Source organism: Hemicordylus capensis, chromosome 6, assembly GCF_027244095.1.
Source record: "Hemicordylus capensis ecotype Gifberg chromosome 6, rHemCap1.1.pri, whole genome shotgun sequence".
NCBI lineage: Eukaryota > Metazoa > Chordata > Lepidosauria > Squamata > Cordylidae > Hemicordylus > Hemicordylus capensis.
Window position 1 is genome coordinate 9,107,037 of NC_069662.1, and position 25,234 is coordinate 9,132,270.

A 25,234-nucleotide genomic window follows, 5' to 3' on the forward strand; every position below is an offset into this window, starting at 1 on the left:
AGGGGGCGTGTCCCCGCTAGATCCGGCCTGCGCGGCGCAGAGGCAGAGGGAGGCGGGGGCGCCATTTTGTGAAGAGTCCGGAGCGTGGAAAGAGAGGAGCGTAGCTGTGGAGCAGACTATATATAAACATATATCCCTATACGTTTAAGAAAAGGGACGCAATAGCGGAACTGGGGCTTCCTGGTGAGTTCGGTGCCCGGAGAATCTCGCCTGAGGTAGCGGAGGGGAAAAGGCCGCCACATTTCTTTCCCTTTTCCGTGGTGGTGGTGGTGGGTGGTGGGGATACTACTAATAATAATGGTATCGCCCTTCCTGCTGCTTCTCTTCCCCTTCCCCCGCCCCATTGGTATTTACCTTGGTGTTCTGGAATCTTTCCGTTTTCCCGCAAATGGAACCTTTCCATAGCGGCCCCCCCCCGGTACAAATGGTACATTCCAAACTGAATTCCTCCCGCTTTCCTTCGGGAGAGACCTTAGCGCAGGGCGGGGGTGGGGAGGAGAGTTACAAAAGGGGATATAGAGTGAGGAAGAGGCCAGGCTGTTCTTCGCTTTTCGCCTCCCTCCCTCGGCCTCTCCTCCCCCTTGGGAGAGCGCTGGGCGGCGAGGGCAGAAAAGACGCCTGTGCGCCAAGACACGTGAGGTGGATGGATTAGGAGGAAGTGGTAGAGCTCTGGCCGTGCCTGACTTGCGAGGGCCCGTCTCTTCGCACGCCCCGGATTAGCGGTCTGAGCCCGGGTGGATTTGCTTCCGAGCAAAAGTGCTGGGCTTTAACTTCATTATTCTTGTCCTTGCCGGCCTAGATAATGCTAGTGGGTGTTGCGCGCGAGAACGAGAAGGCTCTTCGCACGCCACGGACTGGCAGCCTCGTTTAGACTGCAGTCCTTTGCATGCTGAGGAGGGGGTGGGGAAAACAAGCCCCAATGGACTTGCTTCTGAGCAAGCATGCTCAGGTTTTAACTTACTATTTTTAAAAAAAATATTACTGTTATTGTTAGTCTAAATAATGCTAGTAGGTGTTGTGTGAAAACTAGAAGTTAACACAGGCCATGTGGCACAAGCATTAGCTTTTCCAGGATTTCCAGGAGATCACTGTGCCAGGCCCTGGCTGTGCCACAGCCAAGAGTCCTAAGTCGCCTTGGAGCAGTGGTTCTTAACATAGGGTCCGCCAGATGTTGCTGAACTACAGCCCCCAGCCACAATTGATTGTGGCTGGGGATGATGGGAGTTGTAGTTCAGCAACATCTGGCGGACCCCCCACGTTAGGAACCACTGCTTAACAGTGGAAGGCTTAACAGACTTTCAGTGCAGTCTTATGCATACTTATTTGGAAGTAATTCCTGCAGTCTTCAGTGAAGTTCATATTTCCAGGAAAGCATGTATAAGATTGGCAAACGCTTTTGTGGACCCTGGTTCATTAAATGTAATAAAATGTTAGTCTTTGTTACAGAGCCTTTAGTGGCTTGCTTACTTTAAAAAAAAAAGCCTATAGCATAAATGATTACAGTGCAGTGAGGTCCTTCTGTGCCTTGATCCCATAAGGACTATGATCACATTGATTCCACTAATGATATGTGCTTCATTAACCTATTTGCTGCGGGGGCAGTTCTGCAGGTCTGGCAATGCACACGTTTCTGGGTTACAGAGAACTTTTGGAGCTTCATCTCCCTGATGAAAAAATTTCTTGTGTTGAAAATGCTTTCTTTGCCAGCCCAAGTTGGTTCAGTGCAGCTGTACTGCCTTGTACCTACTGTGTTTGCTTCTTTTCTTCCGCTCCCTCCACCCCCTGCCTTTTTATATTTTGTAAAGAGGAGAGCTGGGTTCAGCTCATAGTTCTAATTCTGTCAGAGTTAACTAAAAACCTGAAAGCCTCTTAGAAATAATTTTAGGAGGCCTATGGGCCTGTTTTGTTTTCATTCCCAAAGTGTTTAGACCCCTTGGGAATCAAGCAATTGTTCATAATATTGTGTTACAATGATTATTGATGAAAATGTCACATTTAACTGCTGTAGTACTTGCTTTTCATCCTTGGTATCACTGGGATAGGTCAGTATTCTGCAGTATAAGGCAGGAGGTGAGCAGCAACAGAATGAGGAAACTGCAAGGTTCAGAAGTGCAGCTGTAGGTCAGACAGAAATGGAAACTGACCATGGTGAGGGCAGAATCCTGTCTGTATTAACAGTGCCAAGGATAACCCTTGGCACCCATCCAATGTGTAAATTGCAAAACATGAGGATTAACTTCCACTGGAGAGTCAAAGCCCCATAGGTCAAGCAGGCCCTGGATGCATGTTAGCTTTTTTCAGTAGCTCTCTATAGACATCTGTCACATATAGACACCTGTCACATGGGACTTTAAGAAACTTAATATTAATTTCATTGACATAGTTTAGTTTAAGGTAGGGTTAAAAAAATAAAGTTCCTTGATGTCTTGAATACCATAAGCTTCTGTAAGTCTTAGACTATGTCATCAGTTGTGGCTGTGGGCCACAAACGTTCCTGCTACAATGAACATGCAGGTGTGTTCAGTGACACCATGTGACTTTTGCCATGACTTCCCAAGACCAGTGCATAGCTGTGTGAATCTAAGTCTTCCAGGTTCAGTCATCTCTTTTAAAGCCACATTCAGTGGAATGGTCACTGCCAGTAATAGCTTCATCATTAATTAGGCCAGGGCTGCACAGCTTCAGCCCTCCTGCAGATGTTGCATTACAATTCCCATCATCCCTGATTATTGGCTGTTTAAGATGATGGGAGTCGAAAGACAGCTGGAGAGCCAAAGCTGTGCAGCTCCGAATTAGGCCTCCTGGGCTTATGGCATAAATGTCGCTATAGCCTAGGAGTAAAGTGAATTCTCTTTTCCCTCCCTTCAACCCCATACTCTTCCACTTGTTGAGATGACCAGTCTGAGTGAGGAGATAGTGACTTTGGGATTCTTTTAGTTATATAATTTATATATTGCCTGTCTTCCTTTCCTACGTACATTCTGTGGATGATAAGATGGAAATTCATTCTCCCTGACATAATAATAATGTGTCCAGTCCAAGTATAGTCCTATAGACTAGTCTGGAAAGGCACTCCATATTACTTGAAGCTGCCATTGAAATGTTTAGTGTCAGTAATTCCAAAAATACTTGGGTGAGGTTTTCCTTGCTGATTTCCCTCTCCATACCAAACACTTAAATTATCCTGTGTTTCTTCTAAGGAAATCCTGGACAAAGAAAGGTGAATGTCTTAACTATGAACTCCTGTTCTGGTTGAGTAAACAAGAGATATTTACTAAAACATTCAGTATGATTATTTGCAGTGTTTTTCTGATGAGGTGAATAGCTAATGAATCCCAGCAGGGATTGCCTAGTCCACGGGGTTCCCAATCCATGGTACTGCAGGTATTGCTGAGCTACAACTCCCATCACCCCCCAGCTACAATTCATTGTGGCTGGGGATGATAGGAGTTGTAGTTCAGCAACATCTGCAGTATCACAGGTTACTGTGATACTGGCCTAATCCAGTGCTCCATGAAATACTCTTGAAATGGGGATCCAGGAGCAGGAAACCTATGCACTGACAAAAGTCACTGGAAGGTGACGGCATGCACACCTTGGGTTTCTAGAGAGCAATGCATGTTGCCTTGGTGCTTTGTGGTGAGGTTGCAGGCCTCCCTCAGTCCTTTGCATTCGAATGTGTATGTAGGTCTCCCTCCTCAGTCTTTCAAGGTTTCTGCTTACGAGCTTGAAGACAATCCTCCTGCCACAAGCTTGCAGGTGCCTCTGACGTCCCAACCTGCTTCCTTGGCAACAGGCGGAAGCAACACGAGATCAGGGCAGCAGCTTTGCAATTGTGCCTGCAAGGCAGAGGAGCCCTTTGGGAGGCAGCCAGTTTTCTAGGTGGAGGGGAAGTCTGGGAGATGTGGGCAACGTTTCTGGGGTACCCTGACTCATCCTGTCCCTTCTCCTTTCACAGGGCAGCAAGGCGAAAACCCCCAACCCTTCCTTCACTGGAGCTCAGCTTCGTGTGTGTTTTTTGTTTGTTTTTAAATCCCAACCCACCCCAACGCACGCACACCCCTTCCCCATGCCTTAGCATGAGCCGTTTTATTAAAGCGCGGCCCAGCGTTGCCTTGCAGCCAAGCCAAAGCTGGATTGAAAGATGTAATTTTGGGGGAAAATATCACTTTTTTTTTTTTCCTGCAGCAGCTGAGTTAGAGGAGGAACCTTTTAGCCTCGCATGAGGGCGCCTCTCTCGGGCATTTTTAGAGTGACTTGGTGTTCAAAGGGCTTGGATTGTTTCCTGCAAGGAGCTCTTCCCTGCCTGGTTCTGCAGTAACCGTGGCTGGCACAAGAGTGTGCAGAAGGGGGAAAAAGGACAGAGAAATGAGAGAGAGAGAGGAAAAAAAATCGTTACTGACTTTGACCTTTTGACACCTCCCGTTTTTCTAATCTGGGCTATTTTTATTTTTGTTTTTTTACAGCGAGATTTTTTTGATCTTCGGCTACAGTAAGTTATTCCAATTTTTCCATTTTTTTCCTGCCTTTCCACTGATTTCCTTTTTATCGTTGTTACTAGTTATTGATGATATTGCTACTATGATGGTGGTGACTGTGACTATGATGATGTGTTGCTGATGATGGTGATTTAAAAAAAATGACTGCTGATTTTTAACCGGATGAAAATGGAGTTTTTCTGAGTGGTCCTAAACTGACTTTGGGCTTTTAACCCCTTGGGGGGGGAAACTCAACAAGGTTTTTAAAGCACATTTTTTAAAATTAAAAAGTGGATTGATCACGTTAACTCTTTTCCCCCCTCCCTCCCTGATTACCTGGCTGCTGAGAACGGAACCTGATTTCTCCAGAACTTGTTTGAACATTTCAGGAATTTCCTGCACTTTTTTATTTTTTTATTTTTAATTTTTAATATTTTATTTCTATGCAATTTTTCAACTGTTGCTGCAATGTGTCTGTGGTGCTGATCGCTCCCTAGCAGTGACAGCCCTTCCCTGGTCAGACCTCACCCCTTCCATCTCCCCCCCCCCCCAGTTCCCACCCTGGCCTTCTCCTCCACACCGTCCCTCCCTTACAAACACCATCATGGATGCCCAGATCGGAGTAGCAGAGGCAGCTGCCAGTGGAGCCTCGCACGGAGCAGACACAAACCGGTCTTGGCTGATGGTAAGGGGCTGAGTTGGCTTAATTCCAGGCTTCAGCAGCCGTCCCTGCTAAAGACCTTGGGGAAAGAGTTTACACCTGCACCCCAGGCACTGTGGATGGGGTGCTCTAGCAAAGGGGGCTATAGCTCAGTGGTAGAGCATCTGCTTTGCATGGAGAAGGTCCTAGGTCTGATCCCTGACATCTCCAAGTAGGACTGGAAAAGACTCCAATGCATTTGGATAGTGACTACATGTGAGCACTGTCTGCTGTAGGATATTCCTCTTAGGGGATGAGCCATAGCTCAGTGGTAGAGCATCTGCTTGCCTGAAGAAGTTTCTAGATGAGAGCTCTGACATCTCCAGGTAGGGTTGGGGAAGACTCGTGCCTGGAACCCTGGAGGAAATACTGCCGGTAGGCAGTATTAAGCTAGATGGACCAGTGGTCTGATTCAATATAAGGCAGCTTCCTGTGGAGGAAAATCCACCTATTAACTTGCTTTATTTGGAGACGGGGCCAGAGCTCAGTGGTAGAGCCCATTTGTTGCATGCTGGTGGGCCTGGGTTCGATCCCTGAAATCTCCAGCTAGGGCTGTGAAAGACTCCTGCCTGAAAACCTGGAGAGCTACTACCAGTCAGTCTAGACAGTACTGAGCTAGATGGACCAATAATCTGACTCAGTATAAGGCATCTTCCTGTGTCCCTAAATATAGACAGACCCTAAGACTTGGATTTCCTGTAGTCCACCGATACATGTGTTAAGTATACAAGGCCTAGTGCACATTGTGAAGAGATTGCAGGCATGCCTACTTGGAATCTCTTCACAACAGGCATTAGGTGGCTTACCAGAAATTGGACATTAGTCTTACCAGTGTGTTCTAGCATGCCTCATTTCATGTCCTTGTTCTGGGGAGAAGCCTCTTAGGAAGTGGAGGGGAGTATGGTGTTAGCCGTGACCACAATTCAGAAAGTATGAGGCATGCTTATTTCTAAAGACATCTGACTACTTTAGTACAAGCAGCACAGCACTCAAAACGCTTGTCGGAAGGAAACATGAGCTCTCTGGGTAACTAATTCCGGACGCTAAGCATCTCTGTAGAAAAGGTGTTAGCTTCTCTGATGAGCTGGGTGGCCTCTTCGTAGTGCAAATGCAAAACTTCAAGCGAACTATTCCAGAAACCGTACTGTGAGGCCCTTCTGTCTGCCTCTTGCAGTTGGCCATGATTATTTTTTAGAAGAGGATTGATAAAAACAAACTCTCCTGCCGCCCTGAGATGGTTCAGAAGGATTGAGGTGTCCTGTCGAATCCGAAGTCATTTTTCTGCTGGAAGAGTGATAGTTGTATCAATCTGCAGCTGATCCTGTTCCCCCAGTCCTTGCTGCAACTTGCCTGGAAGAATCCTGCACGTATATGCACTAGCCAAAGTGCAGGGAAGGCCAAGATGTCCCGCCTTCCTTTGCAGCACATGAATGATGTACCCACTGCCTGGGTGTCAGAGCTGCTTTTTGGCAGTAAACAAATTGGGAGGCTTTGAGTATTTTCTGCTGCATTTCAGTAGAACTTTCGCTTGCCTCATCTGATCTTTGCAACAGTCCCATAAGATTAGGACAGGCAGGGCCCTCCTGGAGCTATATAGCTGAGCAGAGTTCTGAAATGGGTTTCTTCCAAGCATAAAATTCTATCCAGTGGTTTACATTGGCCTTACGTACACTGTGTGATACTTAGCATTTTGAAAATGACGAACAATCCAGTGGCCGAAAAGTGTCCAGAGGGAGGCCTTGCCCTGTTCTCAACCTCTCTGTGCACTGAGGGAGGGTAATGTCTCTCCATATTGGACATCCCCTAAGGATTGGCCCAAACCATATTCTAAGCATGTTCGGGACATGTTCCAAGACTTCTCTGGTCATTTTTATTTTGTGTTGTACTTTTTGAAGCTAGAGCTGAGTTTCTCCATGTGTGTTAAATATATGGATTATGTTGAATACAGGCCCCAGCTGAGGGTACAGAGATCTATGTGGATGCCGTTAATGGTACTAAATGTGGAGGCATTAGAGCAGTTTGGTGCAAATGGATGAAACAAGTCTTGAACTGGACAAGTGCTTCTACATCTATAAATTGGCAATTTTACCAGCGGTTTGTGGGTTATTCAGCGTGCCTTGACCCCAAGGATGCCCTTAAATTGAGAACTTAGTTTAGATTTTGAATGCCCACATTCTATTTAAAGACGGTGCACAGAATTTAATGTGCATGAACTCTTAACACACTACCTATTAACACTCACAACTGGAAGACCTGCCAGCTTTTTGCATCAGTGGCTTCTGAGCTGCTGGCTCCTGGGCTTGTATATTGTTTTGTCTTCCTTAGAATAAAGAAAACCAACATTTACTTGGAAGTAGGGCTGACTCTAACCCAGAAGATGCTGTTCCTTGGAAAGAAGGGTCTAGATGCTTGCTTGTTGATCCCAGACTGATCTCTTGATAGGGGATGCTGCCCTTCAGACAAGAAGTCATGTGCAACTGGTGCTTCTCGTGACCTGGAGTTCCTTGTGGGAGAAATGTGCTCGGTTAGGTGGAAGGTTGAAAACCAAATGACCTCATTCCATGTTTGCCACCCAGAGACTTTCTCTGCATGCTTGGTTTTGTTTTCTTTAAGGAGGGGAAGCTGACAGCTGCATAGCAGTACTGAAGTATCTTGCCGGTTGGATAAGGGATTTGAGATTTCCTAGCATCTTCAGGCTGGTGGTTTCTCTTTCTGAGGGGAGAATGTTTCCTGGCCAGAAAGTGCCCGTGTGTATGGTCTGTGTGTGCTCTTTGTAACTGCATGTGTGGAGGATTCTGAACTCCACCCAGCAGCCCTTCCTCCTTTGACCATCCTTTCCCCGCTACTACCGCCAGGTCCGTGCTCCTGCTGTGCGCGTGAGCCATGGCCAGCAACGTCACCAACAAGACGGATCCCCGCTCCCTCAACTCGCGTGTCTTCATTGGGAACCTTAACACTCTGGTGGTGAAGAAGTCCGATGTGGAGGCCATATTCTCTAAGTATGGCAAGATCGTCGGCTGCTCTGTGCACAAGGGCTTTGCCTTCGTGCAGTATGTGAACGAGCGCAATGCTCGCGCTGCTGTGGCGGGCGAGGACGGCAGGATGATTGCCGGCCAGGTCCTAGGTAAGAGGAGTTCCATTGTGTTGTCCTTTCTCTGTGCTTAGGTCTGGCTGAAGTCCTTGCCTGTCTGAACCTTGGATGGATGCTGCCTCGCTCTTCTGTCTCCCACCCCCGTCAGCCCCATGCTACTGTTCTGTCAAAAAGTTGCGTTCATACCTGCCTGAGCTTGTATTGGAGGCAGCCTAGATGTCCTGGAGGGTGAGAGGTGGTGTGCACTGGTTATAAAAGGAAGGTGAGGGTTCAAACGTGTTTTGGGGAGTGTAGAGCAGTGGGCTTCTAATCTACGCTTGGTTTGCCTTGTTTCCATTTGATGATGAGAAATATAGCTTGCTAAGTAGAACATCCTTTTTTTCATTCTTTTTAAATTATTTTATGCTGGGTTTTGACATGTGTGACCCAGGTTCAAATTTCCAAGTGATTCGTCTATGACTTCCCTTGCTAGTGGTGAGTGCCCTGGCTGTCTAGTAAGCAGGGCATCCAGCACCACACAGATCTCCTCCCAGGAGGTTGTATATCCACTGCCATTTTTGAGAAGGTAAGGAACAGTGGGAATCTTTCTGTTCATTCTAAGTAAAGTTGTGCCATTGAGTCGGTGTCGACTCCTGGTGACCACAGAGCCATGTGGTTTTCTTTGGTAAAATACAGGAGGGGTTTATCATTGCCACCTCCCGTGCAGTATGAGATGGTGCCTTTCAGTACCTTCCCATATTGCTGCTGCCCGATATAGTGTTTCCCAACATACCAGCGGGGATTCGAACCAGAAACCTCATGCTTGCTAATCAAGTCATTTCCCCGCTGCGCCATTAGGTAGCTAATATGCTTACCTAGGAACAGGAAAAGTAGAAACGTGTGCTCCTTGTACAGCTGATTTCCCTGTACCCTGTAATGTAAAAGGGATCAGTACCTAGTTTGACAGCCACAATTTCACCTTGCTCCGAAAATCTTGAAGTTCAACAGACCAATCCCTGCACATGGTTTTCTAAAATAATACACCAGTCCCTGTGGGTCCCTCCACCTTCCCTCACCACCACCTCTCAATACTGACAAACCTGCCTGTTGATTAGTATTAATTTTGATGGCATACCAGAAAGGATGGTGCTCTTCTGTTCTAGGAAAGTGTTCCTCTTTAGGAGTGCAAGTGTGGCTTTTACAAACTTCATCCTGTATAGGAATGCTCATCTTTGCTTATCAGGATGAGTCTTTGTCTACTGGAGGGAGCACTGAAAGGAGTGACAGTCTCTTTCTCTGTTGGCTGGGGTGAGGAAACTTGTTTGATGTAGTGGCCCAACCCCATCCAGCGGTTGAGTGTTGAGTGCAGCTTGCCCTCTGTCAGCTGGGGAGTGCTAGCTCACTTATCCAGCAGGAAAAATTGGCTGAGTTGGACGAGACTGAATTTTCTGGCAAGGGGAGTGACAAAGAGTAATGCCTTTTTAGCCCTTCCAAATACCAGATGTGTTGTAGCCAAGTACAGGGGAATAAGAGCATGCTGGCTAGCCACACCTTGGTCTCCTGTATCCACTGCCCCACTCCCTCCAGGTTCAATTTTTGTTAAAAGCAAGCACAAAACCCAGGGAAAGCTTATCCCTATGATATAGAATACTCTGCAGAGAATAGATGATCTTGGGGGACGTGGCTAGCTGGTGCACTCTCCGGTCCCAAGTACACCTGGATTCTTTGGGGTTTTTGAACATCTGAAGAAGGGGCATGTTTGCGCTAGCCTTGGTGTGCTGGCAATTGGTGGCAGATGCTTCTGTGATATCAAATGTTGGTGTATTCTGATTATATCCACTATGTTCCTTCTGCTGTTTCCAGCTTGCCCTGCTGCTGGGATTAATGGCTTATTGTTCAGTGCACATGAGCATTGGTGGGTGCCTGTTCAAGGTTTCTAACTATATATGGAGTGGAAGCTGGCCTTATCTGCATGAGCTTCCTCTGCTCTAGGAGATAGGACAGGCTGCATTAAAAGTTCTTTGGCCTTGATTACGTCGGAGAGCCTGTTGAAGTGCAGGCTTTCAACCTGGCACGTGCGTGTCTCTCTCTTTCAGATATTAACCTGGCTGCTGAGCCGAAGTTGAACCGGGGCAAAACCGGGGTGAAGAGATCGGCCACAGAGATGTACGGGTCAGTAGCCGCACCACCTTCTCCGTCCCCTCTAGTCAGGTCGGGACCCTTATGTTTTCATTATTTTAACTTCTATTTTTATTTATTTGGTTTGTGCCCTGCAGTGGGCAGCTCCTCCATCTGTCTTGTTTGTCATTTCTCCAGCTGTGGTTGTGAGGTGGTAAAGCTGAGTGTATAGCAAGGGTGTGTGTGTCTAGTGTGTGTGTCTGTGGCAGAGAGGAGGTCTTGTGGTAGCAAGCATGACTTGTCCCCTTAGCTAAGCAGGGCCCACCCTGGTTGCATATGAATGGGAGACTTGATGTGTGAGCACCGTAAGATATTCCCCTTAAGGGATGGAGTCACTCTGGGAAGAGCATCTAGGCTCCAGGTTCCCTCCCTGGCATCTCCTATGTAGGGCTGGGAGAGACTCCTGTCTGTAACCTTAGAAAAGCCACCTGTCTGTAGACAATACTGTGCTTGATGGACCTATGCTCTGACTCAGTATATGGCAGCTTCCTATGTTCCTATGTGTATGTATATGTCTGTGCATGCAGCTATTCATGTCAGAGGCTATAGCAGGGTGGCTTTTTAGTACCTTCAATGGCAGAACTTGCCATCTTGTTGGATCCCAGCACCAAGGAGCAGATGGCTTCGCAGCTGGCAGTGGAGAGGGTGGGTGATGGATGGGCTTGCCCCGTCAGTGTTGCCTTTTCACTCCCACTGTAAATAACTGTTTAATCTTTGCTATGCCAGGTGGGGAGTGGTCTCTGGATATTGGTAGATAGTCTTATGCAGGGATGGCCAACCTGAGGCTCAGTCACTGCTGTTGGACAAATCCCCCAGCCACAATGGCCAGTCACCAGGGATGAGGAGTGTGGTGGCACAGTAGCAGCTGGAGCACCTCAGTTTGGCCAGCCCTGGTCTGTTGCCTCTTGAGCAGGATTCCTTGGCTGGCATCCCAAATGCTGACCAGACATGTGCTTTGTTTTTCAGGTCATCTTTTGACCTGGACTATGACTTCCAGCGTGACTACTATGACAGGTAAGTGGACTGAAACATGCCTGTATTCTTACTCTGCTCTTCAGACTAATATTCTCCCAAGCCGCTCGTGTTGATCAAAAACTCAACATAGTATGCACAAACATGAAAATGAAACTGAGGCTCTTCCCTCAGGCTTACAGATTTTAAAAACAAAAGCAAATCCAGGATGCAGAAGGAAGAGAGCAGAGGGGGAAAGGAGGCAGATGTCAGAACTGATTTACTTATTTTTAGAAATTTATTTAAAATATTTATACCCCACTCCTCCAGTACACCACTGCTCGGGGCAGCTCACAACAATGAAATAGATACAATTTAAAATAATAGAATTAACCAAATTAAGTAAACAAAAGTCCAGGATAAAACCACAATCAGAATTAAGTTTCAAATTAAAAGTTATTTTAAAAGCTCAAAAATTGAGAATTATCAAAACTAAAGAACCTACCAGTTATAAGCTAAAATGGAGCATTTAAAGATGTGTTTTTAGTTGTTTTTTTGAGCATGGTGAAGCTCTTCGGGGAGGATGATCCAAAGCCAACGGGCCACAACTGAAAAGGCCCTGTTTCCCATCCCCACTAACTGGATCTCTGTTAGTGGCTGGGCCATGAGCAGGGCCTAAGATGATGAGTGGAGGCTCCTGGCAGGTTCATATGGGCGAATGCAGTCCAGTAGGTACCCCGGTCCCAAGCTGTGTAGAGCTTTAAAGGTCAAGACCAGCTTCTTGAATCTAGCCCAGAAGCAGGCTCTATAATCAGTAAGCTGCCGCAGGATGGGTGTGACACTCATGAAGCAGCTTGCACCCATGAGCATCCTTGCAGTAGCATTCTGGACCAGCTGAGGCAGCTGATGAGTTGTAAGCGGGAAACTGTATCCCAACTGATGCCCTTGGCTGCATTCTTGCTTTGGTGGAAGTTGTCTCCCCTGAGTCCTCTTCTGGCTGATGCATTGTTCTGCCAATGCTCTGCATAAATCTTTGGGTGGGAAAGGAGGGGCACCACCACATGGGTCTGATTAGGACAATAATTGGAACACTCTGCTCCTGGAATATTTCATGCTTGTCAAGGAATGGTGTGGGTTCTTGGTACAGGCCATGCAGCTTGTCTGAGGGTCTACTCTTGCTCAGCTGGCATAAATCTAGACTCTTGCCACCTCCATTGGTTATGTGTATATGGAAGTTGAGCCGGATGGAGGGATGTGTCCTTGGAATGTCGGGTGGGGTTAGGTCCTAGTGCTTATTGCATGACAAAAAAGCTGAGAGGCCTGTGTGTGTTCAGTGCAGGAGGAGGGGAACAGGAGTTTGAGAGCTGCTGCTTTCTCATGTGTTAGCCTGGTACTGTCTTCTCTGACTGGGTTTTGGGCAGCAGGCTCTATGGTCCTGTTTTCTAGAGATTCAGGGGATTCAGCTGTGGAACATCGCATGTGCACAGTGTGTGCGCTGCCAATGAGCTCTTACCCTTTAGACATATAGATTAATGTGACTTTAAATATTGGGAACAGAAGAATCTGCTGAGTTCAGGTTGTGTCCTGACAGTGAGACAAGAAGAAGGAAGCAGGGTTAAATTTACAGGGAAGATGTAGAGGCATGGACAGAAGAGAACTCTAGGGTGTCTTAGGAGTGTAATGTCGTAGAAGGTGAGTCGGAAGAGACCTTCAGAATGTTCTAGTCCAACCCTTGGTCCATAGCAGAGAACGCCTATAGCTTCTCTGACGGATAGCCATCCAGCCTCTGTCTGGAAACTTGTAACACAGGAGAGCCCACCACTGTGTGCAGCAAACAGTTCCCCTCTTGGGGACATTCTTATAGTTAGGACCTCACACAACTTCATTGCTCAGGATCCTCCTGGTGAGGAATGTACACAAGGTCATCAGAAGAGGTCCTTCTCCCGCTGCCACTGACTTGTCTGGTAGCAACTTGGGACTGGGCATTCTCTGTAGCCGCTTCTAGACTGTAATGTTCTCCCCACAGAAAGTTGCACTTTAACAACGCTGATGGATTTTGAGGGAGGCCTTAAAACTCATTTTTAAGTCTGGCCTTCTATGGTTTTAATACTGTTTTAAAACTGCCTTAAATTGGGTTGTGTTATGATTGTTGGGTGTGTTTTTTTTTTTGTTCATATACTACCCAGTATAGAAATGCAATAAACATAAAAATTTATAGACACTTCTATAAATTATAAAAATATTTATATTCTGTATAGAGATAACATTTCTATATGCACTTATATTATAGAAATGTAAATATATAGTATGAGAGTGCAAGAGCTGTAGAAGCACAGGATGCTGTTTGCCACTTTTAGCAAAACGAAAGTGTGTGTTGAAGGTGTTCTGGGGTTAAAGGGTGTTTGTGAAGGGGAAGAAGGGTCATTGGTGTCCAGGGCCTGGTTCCTTGATTAATGGCTCTTTCACTCCTAGGATGTACAGCTACCAAGCACGGGTGCCGCCTCCACCGCCTATTGCCAGGGCCGTGGTCCCCTCCAAACGCCAGCGGGTCTCTGGCAACACCTCCCGCAGGGGCAAGAGTGGCTTCAACTCAAAGAGCGGGCAGCGGGGATCGTCTTCCAAGTCTGGAAAGTGTATGTGTCAAGCCTGCTTGCAGGGCGGGTGAATTGAAGGCTCCCGTTTTGTAAAGTGACTCTGGCTAGGATTCAGGAAATGCCTCTTCTCTTGATAAGCAAAAAGACAGTGTTGAAAAGCAGGAGGTTGGTCGGAGTAGGCAGCTTTGGCTCTCCCTCCGTTGTGGAACAACAACTCCCATCATCCCCAGGCACATAAAAATACAGCTGGAGAGTCACAGTTGCCCACCCCCGGGAGCGGGCTGTTGATCTGTTTTGCGAGAAGGATCTTTTATCCGTTGTTCTTTGCTAGGATTAGGAAGCAGGGAAATGCCAACACTTCTAGTTCACACCTTCTGTCCGCAAGAACGGCATCTTAATTCTGGCCTATTTCTTTGCCCTTCATTAAGAAGTGGAGGAGGGGAGCCAATCGAGCAATGGGGACATCCTCTCCCTGGGGTTAATGTCCTTTCTTCCTGATTGCAGTGAAAGGAGACGATCTGCAGACCATTAAGAAGGAGCTGACCCAGATCAAGCAGAAAGTGGATTCCCTGCTGGAGAGCCTGGAGAAGATAGAGAAAGATCAAAGTAAGCAGTAGGGCGAGTGGGTGGGATGGAAGGGAGGAGGAATGGAGGGCTTAGAACCCCTTTTGTGGGCCGAAGGCAGAATAATGGGCTTGAATTTTATCTTCAAGTTTAGTCTAGTCCTTTCCCTTCCTGATAGATAGCGTCTTGTTCATATGTCTGGGGAAAGACTCAGGGTGCATGTGGGAAATAATGTAAAGTTCTTGGTGGGTTTCTTACATGGGTTTCTTGGTGGGGACTCATTACTGAACACTGTAGCAGCTGAACCAGAAACTGGAGAGAAGGGTCAGTAGCTGTTCTTTCTCTTATTAGCTGTGGAGGACGGCCTCTGGGCCAGCACTCTCCGTTGATAACTAAAGCTTTCTGCAACAGCCTTGCTAAAAAGTCCACAACAGCTGCTAGCCCACACGTGCCTGAGTGCATATATGTAGATGTCCTGAGAGAGAACCAATCACATTTCAGTTTACAAACGCATTCCTGGCTGGGGGCAACTCTAGTCTACACAGCTGGTAGCTACTGATGGGCTTGATCTAAGATGGGGTTGCAGAGCTTTGGCCCTCCAGCTGTCGGACTACAACTCCCATCATCCCCGACTTGCCCACTGTGGTAGGGGATGATAAGAGTTGTAGTCCAACAATAGCTGGAAGGTTAAAGTTCTGCAGCCCTGATCTAGCACTGATGAGATCTTAATGGGCAACTCCCCAGAGCACCAAGAATAGGTGAGCCGCTTGCATTGCCTGTCCAGACCCTCTCATCTCACCTCGCCTCACTCTTTCCTTCCCAGAACTGAAGAATGACAAATCTGAGGAAGAGCAAAGCAGCAGCTCTGCAAAGAAAGAAGAGAGCAATGTCAAGATGGAGTCTGAGGCTGGGGCAGATGACTCTGCTGAGGAAGGGGACCTGCTGGACGATGATGACAACGAAGACCGGGGAGACGACCAGGTACGAAGCTGGAGGCGGCAGAGATCCAGGAGCGAGGAGAGCAGCGGCTCCCCCTGTTTGCTAACCCGCTCCCTCTGCCTGTCCCCTTCTCTCTCTCAGCTGGAGTCCATCAAGGGGGATGATAAGGAGCCCGAAGAAGGCGAAGATGACAGAGACAGCGCCAATGGCGAAGACGACTCCTAAGAGCCCAGCACCTCTCCTCCTCCTCCCCCTCCTTGGCAAACACACGTTCTTCTGATATTGAGCCTCTCCTCAGCCCCTTGCCGGCTGCCTCCACACTGCCCTCCTTCCCGCCCTCCGTCTCCCTCCGCCCTGCGTGTTCATGATGTTGTGTCTTCTGTTGCATCCGCCCCTCCTCCCCACATCTGCCCACACTTTCCTAGTAGTTCTGTTAAGACCCCTGTAATTTTCCTCTTTTAATTTTGATACCTCTTTATTGACTTAACAATTAAAAAAGGACGTATTGTTTTTAGATGACTTGTCTGTTCTGTGGTGCTTTTGCAGTAGAGGGGGCATCCTCTGCCTAAAAAGGCAGATACACTCATTGCCAGGGGTGTACGTTGGAGGTGGGGTGCGTTGAAATCAAATAAAGGTTAGCCTCTGCAGCCCATTCGCAGGCAGAGCCCTGGAGGTCAGAACTCTGATTTAAATGTGTTTGGTTTTATTAATGAGAAGTAATTCTGGTTATGAGCAGGCACCAGTGGTCCCTCTAATTGTTTCCCCATCTCTGTGCGCAATGAGTTTTGTTCTGGGCAGCAGTATCAAGGCAGTGTGCGGACACATGCATTCAGAATGGGGCCTTCCTGATTCAACCTGAGTGGAATCTAAAATGAACTGAGTGGACATCCAAAAACTTGTGCACGTCTGCACACCTTAAGAGGGAACAGTAGCAGGCACTGGTGCATTTGCAGGACAAGTTCACCTGCTAGCCCAAATCAAAAGTGGAAGCTGAACGGAATGTCAGATTTGGACTGCATCAACTTTCTTGTTGGAAGAAGACCCATCTAGCAAACTCGTAGCCCATTCTCTTGTTCCTGTTCACATGAAGTCATAGCTGCAATACCTGACCCATCAGAACTATAAACTGACTCCCCCCCCCCTCCCCAGAGAGAACTTGCCTCACATTCTGCTAAATCAGAACTTGAACCCTTCTTAAACTTCATTGGCCAGCAAAGTGTGTCTGTGTCTGGAAGCAAGTGTTTGCCATTGTGGCCACTGACAAGGGCAGGGAAAGGGTGGCTGCCTTGGACCATAGTTGCCCACCTTTCAGCTGACCTAGAGCAGTTTGCAGAAATTCAAAAGCTCATGAGCTTCCCCCACCAATGTAAATTAATCCTAGCCCTCCTGCTTTGTATCTTGTTACATGAGCCTAAGAAGGCTGCCTTGTATCGGCTGACAAGATTCAGAGAGGAGAGTCAGATGCCTCTTGTCTCAGCCCACTCAAATTGCTCTTCGGTTTGCAGTTTCGGATTAATGTTGGGAGGGAGCACAGCTGCCCAAGGAGTTGCTTCTTTGATTCGACATGGTTACATAGTAGTCACTGGATGGGTGGGAGTACAGACTGGGTGATTAAAAGGCATGGTGAAGGATTACATCGGAGCCACAAAATTTCAGCCCTCCTGTAGATGCTGGATTACAACTGCCATCATCCATGACTCTTGGCCACTGACAGGATGATGGGAGTTGTAGTTTAGCATCTGCAGGAGGGCTGAAGTTGTGTAGCTCTGGATTAGAGGACTGTGTGCAGGAACTAGGTTTGGGGAGCTGTAGACACGTTTAAAATGGCAGATTCTTGAAAGAGTCCTACTAGCTCACACATTCTATATATTCCGCTAACCTGTCTATTGCATTGGCAAGCAACATACCTGTCGGGGATGAAACCGCTCTAGGAAGGGGATGGGAACGCCTTGCCAACTCTTAAGAGACCCCTGCCTGCAACCTTGGAGAAGCCACTGCCAGTCTGCGTAGACTATACTGAGCTAGATGGAGCAAGGGTCTGACTCAGTAAAAGGCAGCTTCCTGTGTTCCATATCCTGCTTGTAGGATTCAAAAATACACAGCCTCAACAAGGGACGTTAATGTCTGACTGCCTCCTGTACAAACATGATAGACCACTCAGTCCTGGATAGGGTCGGAGTCTACTGGAGCTGGCATTGATCGTAATGACTATTGAACACAATATTGATACTATATGAAATATAATAGCTGGCTTGGTATATCAATGGCATTATACAAAATACTGGGAGGGAAAAATCTGGAATAGTTTGAGTTGGCAACCTAACCCTGGCGTATTTGAAAATGTCCCTGAGCCTCTTCAGAGGTCTCTTCCCTCGTGCCCTTCCTCAGCAGGAATCTGTGGGGAGGATCCTACCCGGAAATATGACACTTCCAGAGAGACTTGGGTTGATTCCAGACATTCCATTCTGTGGTGCTCCAGTCAAGAGATCTAGTCCCTTCTCCAGTTCGATGTCTCCCAAAAGTGCCTAGCACCTCAGTTGCAGTGAGGCAATTTGAGTCTGGGTGCTGTTCGTTCTACCCTTTCTCTCTAATTAGTTATTAACTGGGATTTTCATCCCCTCAGTTTCGGAGCAGAGGCTTGGGGCTGTTCTGAATGAATCCAAACGTCTATGGAGCAGGAAATGGCTCGTGGCTGAGAGTATGTTTGCTGCAGACGAACAGCTTTTGTACAAGAACTAATGTGAGAGAGAAATAGAAACAAGCTTCCTTAATTGATATGATAGACTCCCTCTTGGCAGCCCAGGCCCAAGCATCTTGTGTTAACCTAAGCAGCACACACACCCTTCCCCAGAACCATATATTGAGGTTTGCTAACTGTTTGCCTGCTTTCTTTGTTTTGCATTCCCAAGTAGGCAACAAAAGCAGAGAATTTATCAAATTCTGGTGGGCCAATGTGTACTTGCAGAAGTATAAAAGCCCTGCTTTTCTCTAACAAAAAGAAAAGATCCTTCCCACCTTATCCTATAAATGCAGTGATGACTCTTCCACGCTTCCTGTTTAATGCTCGCTGCCAAGGAAGAATTTTGGAATGGCAAATAAAAGAAACGAGCCTTTATCCTAAAATGTTAACAATGCCCAGCACACAAGTCTTGCAAGTGCTGGGAGGATAGGTCTAGTTTGAATAGCGCAGTAGTTGTCCGCTCAGTTCGTTGGCGTAAATCCAATTCATCCCAATGGGAATTCTTCCCCAGTAAATACGTACATGATTGGAGGCCCGCATTCTAAAACGCGGGAGGCAAACCTAAACAAAATCGAAACACCTCACCACCCTTTTCGCGCTCTTGGAATAAGCGAGTGCGGATTGGTTTATTTGAAATCTGTTGTCTTTCGTTGATTGGATAGAGCAATTCCGCCCACTAGGGTCACGTGGTTTACCTTGAAGGTTTCTTTCTGGTCGTCGAAGCACATATATAAGGCGACAGCTTAGCTAAGGGAAGGTTATTTTCGCTTTAGCTTTTCGAAGGGCAGTGCTGTAGTAGCAAGAATGTCTGGACGTGGCAAAGGAGGAAAAGGCCTGGGGAAAGGAGGTGCAAAGAGGCACCGCAAAGTGCTTCGTGATAACATCCAGGGCATTACCAAGCCTGCGATCCGCCGTCTTGCGCGCCGTGGAGGAGTGAAGCGCATTTCTGGTCTCATCTACGAGGAAACCCGCGGAGTGCTCAAAGTCTTCCTGGAAAACGTCATCCGTGATGCCGTGACTTACACCGAGCACGCCAAGAGGAAGACTGTGACCGCCATGGACGTGGTGTATGCCTTGAAGCGCCAGGGCCGGACTCTGTATGGGTTCGGTGGTTGAGCAGCTCTTCAACTTCTAATCGTACAAACAAAGGTCCTTTTAAGGACCACCCACGTTATCCTTAAAAGCAGCTGTTGTCGCTTTCTCCTAAAAGCAGTCTTACTCTTAAGAACAGCGTGGCTTGCTTAGGCCGATTTGAGTTTTTAATTGTTCTTTGGTGTCTTAATAGTGCTACTTCGTTGCAGTAAGTATTCTCAACTTGCTGTGCTAAGCCTTCGGATTTGGCTGCGTGTATTCAGTAATTTTCACAGCTGTCCCAAACCAACAAAGATTTCCTTTTTGTTGTTAAAATGTCTCTTGATCCAACACCGATGAGCTTTCCTAAAGTTAGTTAAAAATCTACCTACGTTCAGGCTTACTGAGGCCGCTTTCTATTAAAGTATGAGTTCTTTTTCCTCCAAGAAAAGCCCGAGTGCTTGAAGTATTTATAGAACTGTTATCAGTAGGAAGAATGGAACTAGAAGCGGTTCGTTTTTTAAAATTAAATGAAAATGGGTTAATCTACAGCATACTATTCCTGTTAGTCTATAACCCTACTGTGTTAAACACGACTGACGCTAAGATAAGCGTGCCTAGAAATAGTGGCGACTTCTTAAAGAGGTACGTTCGGAAAATTGGTTTAGAGCCTTTGCTGAACTTCTTTTAACAATTGATTTGGGACAGATTCAAAAAAGAAAAGTTCAGCAAGGGCTCTAAACCAGTTTTCCAGATATGTCTCAATAGGTGTACCAAAGTAAACTGAAGTCAGCATTCTTTGCAAAACTCCAGATATAACTTGCTTTGTTCATTATTTACTATTATCATCAGCCAGCCAGACTTAAACATGTGTGTATGCACTAGAGCATTTCTGGAAAATACATAAAACATCAATATTAACAAACCAGAAGAACACTTAAGAAAAAACCCGTGCATTTCATCAGCACTGCGGAACAAATACTTTCAGGAAGTGAGATGCTTTCATGAAAGAGAAAAATAACGCTTGCCGAAACCCGGGATCGAACCAGGGACCTTTAGATCTTCAGTCTAACGCTCTCCCAACTGAGCTATTTCGGCTTCTTAAAAGCAACTTTTACGGACATTCCTAAGGATCTTGAACTGCTTTTTAGAATGTACAAAATATTCTTCTTTTCTAATTGTGTGAAAACATACTGGAAATACTTATTATTCGTTGGCACTTGTACTATCCAATTGTATTAGTATTTTGTCCCTTTTCAGTGTTTCACAAACATAGCTTAAACAAAAAGGGGGTGAAAAGTACACATTGCAGAACAGCTTTGCTCCCGGGAAAAACTGATAAGGGGTTCGGCAGCCTGCTTTCCTACGCCTATTTTCTCCTGACCAATCAGCGCAGGTTTCTCAAGAGGGCCAATAAAAAAAAACACCGGCTTAAATCATCCAATGGGAGCGCGTTGTTTAAAATGCTTCTAGTTGCTTAACCTCTCATCCAATGATATGCGATTAGAACTCTAGTTACCCAATAACAAACTAGGATATTTCAAGCAGTTATTTGCATAGACGTCCTATAAATAGAGACACTGAGCAAAACTCCTGCATCATTCGTTTGTTGCTGTTGCGCACGGTTGGTGAGGATGCCGGAGCCTGCTAAATCAGCGCCTGCGCCCAAGAAGGGGTCGAAGAAGGCCATCACCAAGACCCAGAAGAAGGGGGACAAGAAGCGCAAGAAGAGCAGGAAGGAGAGCTACTCCATCTACGTCTACAAGGTGCTGAAGCAGGTCCATCCCGACACCGGCATCTCCTCCAAGGCCATGAGCATCATGAACTCCTTCGTCAACGACATCTTCGAGCGCATCGCCGCCGAGGCCTCCCGCCTGGCCCACTACAACAAGCGCTCCACCATCACTTCCCGGGAGATCCAGACGGCCGTGCGCCTCTTGCTGCCGGGAGAGTTGGCCAAGCACGCTGTGTCTGAAGGCACCAAGGCGGTCACCAAGTACACCAGCTCCAAGTAAATTTCTCCCCGAGAAGACAGTTCAAAACCCAAAGGCTCTTTTAAGAGCCACCCACTTTCTCAGTAAAAGAGTTCTAGTCATTTAGTCTCTTATGGTACACAGAAGGAAACACTGTAAACTAAAAGCTGTATTTTTGCTCTAATGCTTTAAGCTGTAAAGATCATGTTTTATTGTATTCCTGGAGTGGTGTTGGTTGAGTTTTTCTGCTCTTGAAGTTGTATTCCCCAGCGCATGGGTTTAGTAACTTACTATACGAACCAATTGTAAGCAAAAATCTTTTGGGTGTTAAATGCATCATGTGATGCCTATAATTCAACTAAGTAGTTTCCATATGTTCTATTTAAACTTCAGTGGTGGGGCAAAAGATACTTGATTGAAAGACCCGCCTTTATAAGCGGATGTTAATCAATGATGTTTTGCAGTTCATTTTCATTTCCTCTCCTGTTCAAGTCTCGATGCAATCTGGTGTTAAGATCTGCAGTTAGACGCATTTAATTGAGCTGGGATTGCTAAAATGTGTCTGCCTCAGTATTTATAGACACATTATTGTAGAAGGCATTCTTGAGTATTTCAAACGGGGAAAGAATAGCGACTCCGTTCAACATACATCGGCAGAATATCTGATTACTTGGAATTTGCAGCTAGCTAAATATATAATTAAACTGATTGCAAAATGATTTTTAAAAGTGAATAGATGGCATATTGTTGAACTATGACTATTGATTGTAAAAAGGGGGAATTGAGGACTGCTTAAAATATTGAAAACTGGCGCGCTGAGGAATAGTCCACCAATAATATATTAGACCATTCAGTTGGCCACTTTTAGGCACATAAAAGGATAAATCTGCAACCTCTTTTTACCGCTTCTTCCTCGTTAGTATAGTGGCAAGTATCCCCGCCTGTCACGCGGGAGACCGGGGTTCGATTCCCCGACGGGGAGAGCACTCTTTAATTTCTTTTCATTGTTTCTTCGTAATTATCTATTGTCGCTTCTCTGCAAAAGCACCTAAAACGTGCAAGTGTAAACATACACACGCTTTAAGACTTTGTTGTTCTAGTATGAAAGGTTTTCATTGCTGAGGTTTATACAATTATGTCTCCTTTAAAGAAAGGGTAGAAACCTTGGTTTTTTTCCTACCACAACATAAGGACTGGGGGACATCTAGAGAACCTAACCTGGTTGGCAGACAGTCGTGCCTAATTAATGGGATTCAGTGCCCGCCAGAAGTTGTGACTGCTGCTAGGTTAGATACATTAATGTAGGATATAGGTAGGTTCCCTCCTAACTGGGCAAAGAAGCCACCTTTAACAAGTGGAGACTCAGATTCATCAGGGGGCGAAAGCCACTGTCCTCCTTCAGTCCCAGCTCAGCCTAGCTCCCGTGTTTGAATAGTTTCTTTTTAGATTATGAGCCCCTTTGGAATAGGGGACATTTTGCTATGTATGTGTCTTGAACTTTTTGTTGTTGAAAATCTTTATATAAAAACAGAAATAACGTTTTGAGTCTCCATATTCAGAAGCAGTATAGCTCTGAATAACAGATACTAAGAATAACGCAGCATGAGAAGGCTGTAGCATTTCATGCCCTACTCTGTGGATCTTTTGGGAAGTCTTTGCTAACCACAGTGGAGAGCAAGACGCTGCATTAACAGGGTATTTGCCACAAGCTACAAGCTAAAGGTGCTACATAGATCGATAATGCAAAATTTCACAAAGCATGTTGTGGGGGTCTCTGTGGCGCAATCGGTTAGCGCGTTCGGCTGTTAACCGAAAGGTTGGTGGTTCGAGCCCACCCAGGGACGGTATCTGTAAGTTTTGCAGCTGGGGGTGACGGGGGTCTCTATGAAAACTGAAATTACAAAAAACTTCAAAAAGTAGAAATCAACATTTTGGTACGTAATGTTATTGCTCCTGCTGCTCTAACCAGTTGGCACAATTGCATCTTTCTTTCTAGAATCTATGTCTCATAATGAAAAAAGATTGACAAGTTCAGTCAAAACAACCTCGCTAAATTAATCTCTAAAGAACCAGTTACAAGATCAGTTCAGCACCTAGTAGTGACTATGTCAGCTACATATATATAATAATTAATTAATTAATTAACTTTATTAGCCACCCTATAACAAATTGTTCTTAGGGTGGCTTACACAGAGGATTGCAACATAAAACAAAAACATATAACATTAAATCATAACAGATAAAAAAGAAGAAAAGAAAATACAAAATACAATTCAAAGCAGCTTAAAAACTCATATTAAAATTAGTTAAAAATCAGATCAAATCTCAAAATCAGAATTTAACATTTAAAAGGTATAGGTGAATAAAAAGGTCTTTATCTGGCTTCTAAAATAACATAGTGATAAAGCTAGGTGAACCTCACTGGTGAGGCTATTCCATAAATGGGTGCAACCATCGAAAACTCCCTCTCCCTGGTAGCCACCTGCTTCACCTTGTTTGGCAGGGGCACACGGAGAACGGCCTCTGTAGATCTTATAGTTCGGGCTGGGACATATGGGGCAAGGCACTCTCTCAGGTAACCTGGTCCCAAGCCTTAAAGGCTGTACTTTAAAGGTTAAAATAAGCACCCTGAATTGGGCCTGGAAATGGACTGGGAGCCAATGCAGCTGATGAAGCACTGGCATAATATGCTCTAAATGCCCAATCCCAGTTAATAACCTTGAAGCCCTATTTTGTAAAAGCTGCAGTTTCCAGACTCCTTTCAAAGACAGCCCCATGTACAACGCATTGCAGTAATCTAAGCAAGAGGTTACCAGAACATGAGTAACTGTGGCCAAGCTATCTCTGTCCAGGTAAGTTCTCTTTAGGGTAGTGATTGAAATCCAAAACAGATTGTGAGGAGCTCCAAAAGGATCTCTCCAAACTGGGTGAGTGGGCAGCAAAATGGCAAATATGGTTCAATGTTGGCAAGTGTAAACTGATGCACATTGGGAAGAAAAACAAACGCAGCTTCACATATACACTGCTCTGGTCTGAGCTGTCAGTGAACAACCAGGAGAGAGATGATGGGGTCGTGGTGGACACCTTGTTGAAAGTGTCACAGTGCACGGCAGCAGTGAAAAAGGCCAATTCCATGCTAGGGATCATTAGGAAGGGGATTGAAAATAAAACTGCTAATATTATAATGGCCTTATACAAAACTATGGTGCGGCCACACCTGGATTACTGTATACAATTCTGGTCACCACATCTAAAAATGGACATTGAAGAACTGGAAAAGGTGTAGAAGAGGGCAACCAAGATGATCAGGAGCCTAGAGCAGCTTCCTTAGGCAAGGCTACAACACCTGGGGCCATTTAGTTTAGAAAAAAAGACGACTGTGGGGAGACATGATAGAGGTCTATAAAGTCATGCATGGTGTGGAGAGAGAGAAATTATTCTTCTTCTCTCATAACCTTAGAACCAGGGGCCATCCCGTAAAACTGATTGCCAAGAAATTTTGGATTGACAAAATGAAGTACTTTTTCACACAATGCGTAATCAACCTGTGGAATTCTCTGCCACAAGATGTGGAGTTGGCTGCTAGTTTGGATGGCTTTAAGAGGGGTTTGGATAACTTCATGGAGGAGAGGTCTATCAACGGCTACTAGACGGAGGGCTCTAGGCCACCTCCAGCCTCAGAGGCAGGATGCCTTTGAGTACCAGTTGCAGGGGAGTAACAGCAGGAGAGAGGGCATGCCCTCAATGTGTGAAACAGGATGCTGGACTAGATGGGCCATAGGCCTGATCCAGCAGGGCAGTTCTTATGTTCTTAAGGTTGCGATTGGAGTATCAGCCAAAGCTGATAAAAGGCGCTCTGGGCCACAGAGTCCACTTTGAGCCTCTAGTGACAGTGCTGGATCAATGAGCAGCCCCAAGCTGTGAACCTGGTCTTTCAGGGGGAGTGCAGCACCACCTAGGACAGGCTGAATATCAT

The 25,234-nt window shown here is 46.1% G+C and overlaps 3 protein-coding genes and 3 non-coding genes across 12 annotated transcripts; 5 read left to right on the forward strand and 1 right to left on the reverse strand.

Annotated features, from left to right (window-relative positions):
• HNRNPC (heterogeneous nuclear ribonucleoprotein C) lies at positions 1-15,988 on the forward strand. 7 transcript variants are annotated; one of them, XM_053265821.1, is made up of 10 exons: positions 1-183; positions 2,043-2,148; positions 4,467-4,492; positions 8,034-8,302; positions 10,345-10,459; positions 11,393-11,440; positions 13,850-14,010; positions 14,476-14,577; positions 15,359-15,516; positions 15,616-15,988. In XM_053265821.1, exons 4-10 carry the CDS (start codon positions 8,062-8,064, stop codon positions 15,697-15,699), a joined length of 909 nt encoding a protein of 302 aa, XP_053121796.1. In that variant the 5' UTR covers positions 1-183; positions 2,043-2,148; positions 4,467-4,492; positions 8,034-8,061; the 3' UTR covers positions 15,700-15,988. The 7 variants fall into 7 exon arrangements, with proteins under 7 accessions (XP_053121796.1, XP_053121795.1, XP_053121797.1 ...); XM_053265820.1 differs by lacking the exon at positions 2,043-2,148 and adding an exon at positions 3,959-4,009; XM_053265822.1 differs by lacking the exon at positions 2,043-2,148 and having other exon boundaries at positions 1-215.
• A 2,977-nt stretch (positions 15,989-18,965) lies between these two features.
• LOC128331872 (histone H4) lies at positions 18,966-19,381 on the forward strand. Its single transcript, XM_053265838.1, has one exon. The coding sequence runs from the start codon at positions 19,019-19,021 to the stop codon at positions 19,328-19,330; it is 312 nt and encodes a 103-aa protein (XP_053121813.1). The 5' UTR covers positions 18,966-19,018; the 3' UTR covers positions 19,331-19,381.
• A 929-nt stretch (positions 19,382-20,310) lies between these two features.
• On the reverse strand, positions 20,311-20,383 carry TRNAF-GAA (transfer RNA phenylalanine (anticodon GAA)). The gene has a single exon. It is a non-coding gene; the product is annotated as a tRNA-Phe (tRNA).
• A 515-nt stretch (positions 20,384-20,898) lies between these two features.
• Positions 20,899-21,475, forward strand: LOC128331868 (histone H2B 1/2/3/4/6-like). The gene has a single exon (XM_053265833.1). The coding sequence runs from the start codon at positions 20,920-20,922 to the stop codon at positions 21,298-21,300; it is 381 nt and encodes a 126-aa protein (XP_053121808.1). The 5' UTR covers positions 20,899-20,919; the 3' UTR covers positions 21,301-21,475.
• Positions 21,476-22,168: 693 nt separating this feature from the next.
• Positions 22,169-22,240, forward strand: TRNAD-GUC (transfer RNA aspartic acid (anticodon GUC)). Its single transcript has one exon. It is a non-coding gene; the product is annotated as a tRNA-Asp (tRNA).
• Positions 22,241-23,028: 788 nt separating this feature from the next.
• TRNAN-GUU (transfer RNA asparagine (anticodon GUU)) lies at positions 23,029-23,102 on the forward strand. The gene has a single exon. It is a non-coding gene; the product is annotated as a tRNA-Asn (tRNA).
• The last annotated feature ends 2,132 nt before the right edge of the window (positions 23,103-25,234 follow it).